Source organism: Physeter macrocephalus, chromosome 1 (assembly GCF_002837175.3).
Source record: "Physeter macrocephalus isolate SW-GA chromosome 1, ASM283717v5, whole genome shotgun sequence".
Classification (NCBI taxonomy): domain Eukaryota; kingdom Metazoa; phylum Chordata; class Mammalia; order Artiodactyla; family Physeteridae; genus Physeter; species Physeter macrocephalus.
The window spans coordinates 95,313,670-95,320,756 of NC_041214.2; the positions used below are offsets into that span (position 1 = coordinate 95,313,670).

Sequence of the window (7,087 nt, forward strand, 5' to 3'; positions counted from 1 at the left end):
TTAAATTGATATATTTAACAGTAACCTCTTCTATTTCCTTAATCCATGGAACTTTAATAATTAGACTGAGCCTTTGAGATCATTTTGTTCAGCTTCATCATTTTAGGAGTCAGTGATAGAGGCAACAAAAGACTTGACCACAGTCTGCCAGACATTTAAGGTAGAGCTAAGATAAAACCAGGTACCTCACTCTCAACCCAAAGGGCTTTTTGCAGTACTACCCTGAGTCCTCTCCCATGAAGAGTTAACTTTGGTAATGAAATTGACATAGATAAGCAATCATGGACTCGTAACTCTTCTTCCCTATTATGGCGTTCACTTATATTCAGTCTATAACTGTGAGCTATCATTTTGTGACCTAGTAAGCATGAGAATGGCAGTGTTAATTTTTTTTAACATTTTTTCTGGAATTAATTTTTTGCACTGGTAAAAGTGTTTATGAACTAATAGTAAGGTATCATAAAATGCACTTTCTATATTCTGTTGAGTTAGGTAAGGATACGATGTTATTCCAGTTTGGTATGTAAGAATTTAGAATCCCTGATATCTACAGATAGGTGCTGTAGTACAAAGTTGGTGACCTAGAGGGGTGGGATAGGCAGGGTGGGAGGGAGGGGATATGGGGATATATGTATACATATAGCTAATTCACTTTGTTATGCAGCAGAAACTAACAGAACATTGTAAAGCAATTATACCCAATAGAGATGTTAATAAAATAAAATAAAATGAAAAAGAAAAAAGAAAGCCCAACAAATAATTAAAAAAACAAGTTGGTGACAACTCTAATATTAGAAATAGAATTTCCAATGCTTGGTATAGTCTGCTGTTTACTAGATAGTTATTGTTATGTGTCTAGAAGGAGATGCAGTGGCCAATTTATTTCTTTTGCTTTCCTTTGCAGGTCATTCTGTATCAAAGTGGACAGATGATTGACGGTGCCCCCCGGTTCCATGGTAGGGTAGGATTTACAGGCACCATGCCAGCCACCAATGTCTCTATCTTCATTAACAACACCCAGCTATCAGATACAGGCACCTACCAGTGTTTGGTTAACAACCTTCCAGATAGAGGGGGCAGGAATATTGGGGTCACCGGTCTTACAGTTTTAGGTGAGTGACAGGAAATGTTGCAATGTCTTACTTACCTTGGCTTTACTTACGAATTTACTCTCAAGCATATTTACCTCTGCCAGTTTTTCTGTACTCTCTTTCTGCTTGTGTCCTTTTCCTGTCCTCTCTCCTTTCAGCTCCATCTGGACTCTGCTTCTCCATGCTTCTTCCACATAGTCTCCCACCCATAACTCCATTTCAGGTGGCTCTCGAAAGCTTACTTGTTAAATGACTTTTCCTCAAGGTGGAGAAAGGTGGTATAAAATACCATCAAAAGTGGCCTCTCACTTGTCCTAAGCTTTTATAGGATAGGACTTATTGTTGAGAGCAAATTAAATCAAGAACAATTGATTATAAGCAGGGAGCAGGGGTTTTAGCACACGTGAGAATAAATTTACTACTACTTCATATCTATGTAATGCTGAGTAGGCCCCCGACAGTTCTAAGCTTTCATCTCTTGTCCTGGAGGAATTTTAATAATACTTCCTTTTACTCTCAAAAGTATCCTTGTTTGAACGAGAAATTATATGATCAGTTTGGTCTTAATACCGAGATCAAATAGATTTAGAGTCTTTTCCAAGGTTTTATAGACATGAACAACAATAAAGTTTAGCTTAAAATTTAGGTCTCTGTACTCAAACCAGTATTCTTTCTATTATACCATACAGATAGACTATCTCATGCTAAATTAAATTCATTCTGAGCATGTTTTATTTCTCACTTGCGCTGCTTCTGAAATAAAGCGCTGCCTCCTAAATGGGTACTTGTGGTAGAAGTGGCTAAATTCAGTTCACCTGGGGAGGATGAGAAGTGCTTAGAGAAGCCTGATGCTCTGGACTGTCCTCCATCCTACTGAAGTCTCAGAATCGACTCCAGGATTTCTTGGTACATTCTCCCCCTTTTCCCTTCCACTGTTGAGTCACTTGAAGATACCAGTGTTGGGGGTTCTTGCCATTTTCCTTCTTTGGGCAAGAAAATGCTATAGCCCTGGCGCCTTGTTCTCCCAGTCTTCAAACAGAATAAGAAAACCAAGGACAAGTGGGAGATTTCTGTCCTAGAACTATTATTCATTCAAATATATTAAAATTATATAGACTTTAAAGCACTCTGAGTACTGAATACAGAGTACTATTGGAATTTAACATTATTTTGACGCTTACACCTGTAGTTTAGGTAGTGAGCTTCCTACATGATCCACATTTATTTTTTCATTTTTTAAAGGAAGAAAAAAACCCTGTAATTTATCTTATGGTTAGTACTACCTTCAAATAATTATTTTGGCTTTCCCCTCATAGCCTCATGGTGGCAATGTTTAAAGCAGTAAATTGAGATTGGTTTATCCCATCACAGCAGTTAAGATTCCCTGAGATTTTTCAGTCTTTCTACCTAACCCTTTCATTGTTCTCTCTTCCCCCACCCATTTTCTTTGCTGGTTCCTCTGTGTAGTGCATTCATTTTCCACTCATTCATTCATTTATGCAAGGTTGAACACATTTATTAAAAAGTCATTAACATTACAAGTGCATCATCACTTGTATTTAAACTCTACTGTATGCATTACCCAATATGAGAATCCAAGCCGTGGGCTTAGTTTATATTTTTATTTGCTTGCTTTTTCACTATAAACTATCACCTTCTTCCTTTAGTATTCTTTTGTTTTTTGTAATTTTTTGTTTCACATCCTTTGTGTCCTTATCCGTCTTAATGATTATAAAATGTCCATTGCATTACTATCAAGTAGTAGATATACTTGAACCTTGCTCTGACTCCTCCCACCATAAATCAGAAGTTGGTATAATGTTGGTGTGTCTGGTTTTGTTTGTAAAGTAACAAGAACTATGGTAAGGTGGTCTTAGCCGAGAGTAGCTGGCAGGGTAAGTGGATGCTCTTCCTTGAAATATCTTCTTTACAAGGGGGCTCTTTCATCAATTAAAAAATTTTAATTGTGGTAAAATATAACAAAATTTACCATCTTAGCCAATTTTTAAGTGAACAGTTTGGTATATTCACATTGTGCAACCAATCTCCGGAACTTTCTTCAACTTGCAAAAATAAAACTGCTCATTAAATGACATTTCTCCCTCCTCTCAGCAGCTGGAAACCACTGTTCTATTTTCTTTTTCTATGAATTTGAGTACCCTAGGTGCTGCATATAAGTGGAATCATACATTATTTGTCTTATAACTGAATTATTTCACTTAGCATGTTCTCAAGGTTCATCCATGTTGTAGCATGTGTCAGAATTTCCTTACTTATCAAGGTTAAATAATATTCCATTGTATGTATACACTATATTTTGTTTATCCTTCCATCCCTCTATGGACACTTGGGTTGTTTCCAACTTTTAGCTATTGTGAATAATGCTGCTCTGAACATGTGTGTATTCAGTAATGCTTTTAAAAGCAATATGTTGACATGAAGGATCTTAAGAATTCTTCGAATACTTCTTTGGAGGAAGAAGAGTGAAACTAAAACCATAAGCTATCTTAAAAATATAATCAGAGGGTGTTGCCCCTTATACATATTTGCTCCCTGCCAGCTGAAGTTGTAGGCCCTGCACCTATGGCCAAACCTGTGCATCGTACATACCATTCACTGGCTTTGCTCATGAGGTAGTCTTCTGGTATGTGTCCCCAAAACAGTGTTACCTGACGTTCTAGTGCTGAATGTTGATGTTTCCTCGGTCATCATTTGACTCATGGTAAATGTATTCTTTATTGCTTACCCTTCCTATTATAGTTCCTCCTTCTGCCCCACACTGCCAAATCCAAGGACCCCAGGATATCGGCAGCGATGTCATCCTGCTCTGTAGCTCAGAGGAAGGCACTCCTCGACCAACTTACCTTTGGGAGAAGCTAGACAGTAGTCTCCAACTACCCCCAACAGCCACTCAGGGTATGTACGGTGTTGCTTCGCCCATTTAATTCATTATCATGGAAAATTCTGACTCGCAGGCTCACAAAGTAATTGACTTTAATAGAGTTTGAAAAATAACACACTCTATTTGTAACTGCTGAAAAAGCTTTCTGGATCGTTTTGTGTTTTCAACTTTAAAGAGAATAAAAATATCTCCTTTCATCTTCGCAATGCTGCCTTTATGAAATATATCTTTCTAGTGGTAACTATATATGGAAATTCTATCCCTTTGTAGTGAAGACTTAAAATAGCTAATTGGTAGTTTCCTTGAATTGTTAACTGTAAGATAATCCTTGACGTTTATAACTGAGAATCTACTTCCTACTTAAGAAAAAACTGCCTAATTTAGTATGAGAAACATCAGCATGGTCATGAGAGGGTTAATCATCCTGTTTTCAGCCTCAAGTCTAATTAGAGGAGGAAGATGGGAAAGAGAACAGGAAAAGGCCTCAGATCATGGGAGATCCAGGAGTTGATCACACCAGACAGGTAAAGATGGAGGAGGCATGAGTATCACCGATGGTTTTCTGCATGTAAATCCAGCTGCTTAGATTTGATATTAAAGGAAACAACCTTGAAAAATTGAGGAAAATTTATGAAATGAGGGAAATTACAGAATTATATATGTAATTTCTATTTCAAGAGAATAAAATTTAGCAGTCTGTGTGTTGCATCATCTCTAATACAGAGCATGTCTCTTCTAGCATTCTCAGGGCAGATTTACAAATCTTAACTTAAGGAGTTGGCAGTTAATGGAGAGGTCCCAAACAACCTTAGTTATGCCTGATAAGTTTGAATCATATTTTTGGTATAGACCTGTTATGGAAAGGAAAGTCCTAAGTTGTATGGTGAAGTTAGACATTAAAGAACCAGGATCACCAGCCTCTTAAGAGCTTTTAAGTTTCCTTTAAGAATCCCCACAGAAATTATTAATGGACCTTCCCATCATTTTTTAGTTAACCTAGCCCAGTATTATTTAAAAAAACTTCTTTTCAACATAATAACTTTTGGCTTACTCTAATAATGATTACTGCAATGCTGTTGTTCCCTACTGATTGTTCATTGCTAGATGTTTTAGCCATACTATAGGCTAAATAGCTTTTTTTTTTTTTTTGGTGGACTAATCTGTTAATATTACCATTGTAAGTGGCATGTTTAAATTAGCTCTTGTCTTGAAATCCTGAAAACTATATTCAAGTTCTAGATTTTCCAGTAACTATTTCTGTGACATTTCACCTCTTTCTTGCCTTTTTGTAAAATAAGATGATTTAACAATATCATCTCCAAGGTCCTCTGTATCAGCATTAAGATTCTATGATTAAAAAAAAAGATGGCGCCCCAGTGAGAGCCAGGCAGGGAGAGAAAGCCAGAGACGGTGCCCACCAGGCAGCAAGTCTAGCTAAGCGCTACCTCAGATGCCTGCCTCTGAGGCCGAAGCTCCAGGAGAAGCAGACCAGCCTCCCCAACACGAGGTCTGAGCGCCCAGTGACTGCTTTGCACTGGTCCCTGGAGCAGCATTGCCTTTGAAGATATGTATGTGTTGCTAACAAATGACTGACTCTGGACCTGAACAATGGAAGCCACAGAATGAACAACATACCTGAGCAAGTCACACTATCAGTTTTGTTGGAGAGACCTTCAAGATGGCGGAGGAGTAAGAGGTGGAGATCACCTTCCTCCACACAAATACATCAGAAATACAACTACATGTGGAACAACTCCTACAGAACAACTACTGAATGCTGGCAGAAGACCTTAGACTTCCCAAAAGCCGTGTGACTGACAGGGTCTTGGTTCTCCGGCCGGGTATCAGGCCTGTGCCTCTGAGGTGGGAGAGCTGAGTTCAGGACATTGGTCCACCAGAGACCTCCCGGCTCCACGTAATATCACACAGTGAAAGCTCTCCCAGGGATCTCCATCTCAACGCTGAGACCCAGCTCCTCTCAACAACCAGCAAGCTCCAGTGCTGGACACTCCATGCCAGACAACTAGCAAGACAAGAACACAGCCCCACCAATTAGCAGAGAGGCTGCCTAAAATCATAATAAGGTCACAGACACTGCAAAACACACCACCGGACACGGTCCTGCCCATGAGAAAGACAAGATCCAGCCTCATCCACCAGAACACAGGCACTAGTTCCCTCCACCAGGAAGCCTACACAACCCACTGAACCAACCTTAGTCACTGGGGGCAGACACCAAAAACAATGGGAACTATGAACCTGCAGGCTGTGAAAAGGAGACCCCAAACACAGCAAGTTAAGCAAAATGAGAAGCAGAGAAACACACAGCAGATGAAGGAGCAAGGTATAAACCCACCTGACCAAACAAATGAAGAGGAAATAGGCAGCCACCTGAAAAAGAATTCAGAGTAATGATAGTAAAGATGATTCACACTCTTGGAAATAGAATGGAGAAAATACAGGAACATTTAACAAGGACCTAGAAGAACTAAAGAGCAAACAAACAATGATGAACAATACAATATATGAAATTAAATATTCTCTAGAAGCAATCAATAGTACAATACTGAGGCAGAAGAATGGATAAGTGACCTGGAAGATAAAATAGTAGAAATAACTACCACAGAGCAGAATAAACAAAAAAGAATGAAAAGAATTGAGGGCAGTCTTAGAGACCTCTGGAACAACATTAAACGCAGCCCATTCGAATTATAGGGGTCCCAGAAGAAGAAGAGAAAAAGAAAGGGACTGAGAAAATATTTGAAGATTATAGTTGAAAACTTCCCTAATATGGGAAAAGAAATAGTCAGTCAAGTCCAGGAAGGGCAGAGAGTCCCATACCGGATAAATCCAAAGAGAAACAGCCAAGACACATATTAATCAAACTCTCAAAAATTAAACACAAAGAGAAAATATTAAAAGCAGCAAGGGAAAAACAACAAATAACATACAAGGGAATCCCCATAAGGTTAACAGCTGATCTTTCAACAGAAACTCTGCAAGCCAGAAGGGAGTGGCACAATATATTTAAAGTGCTGAAAGGGAAAAACCTGCAACCAAGATTACTCTACCCAGCAAGGATCTCATTCAGATT

At 38.7% G+C, this 7,087-nt stretch overlaps 1 protein-coding gene across 2 annotated transcripts in view; it reads left to right on the forward strand.

Annotated features, from left to right (window-relative positions):
• The window catches only part of IGSF11 (immunoglobulin superfamily member 11), a 160,583-nt gene that overhangs the window by 128,343 nt on the left and 25,153 nt on the right, over positions 1-7,087 (forward strand). For both annotated transcript variants that reach the window (XM_028487730.2, XM_055085161.1), the window contains exons 3-4: positions 905-1,112; positions 3,852-4,007. In XM_028487730.2, coding sequence (XP_028343531.2) covers positions 905-1,112; positions 3,852-4,007 — 364 coding nt within the window. The remainder of the gene's footprint in view (positions 1-904; positions 1,113-3,851; positions 4,008-7,087) is intronic.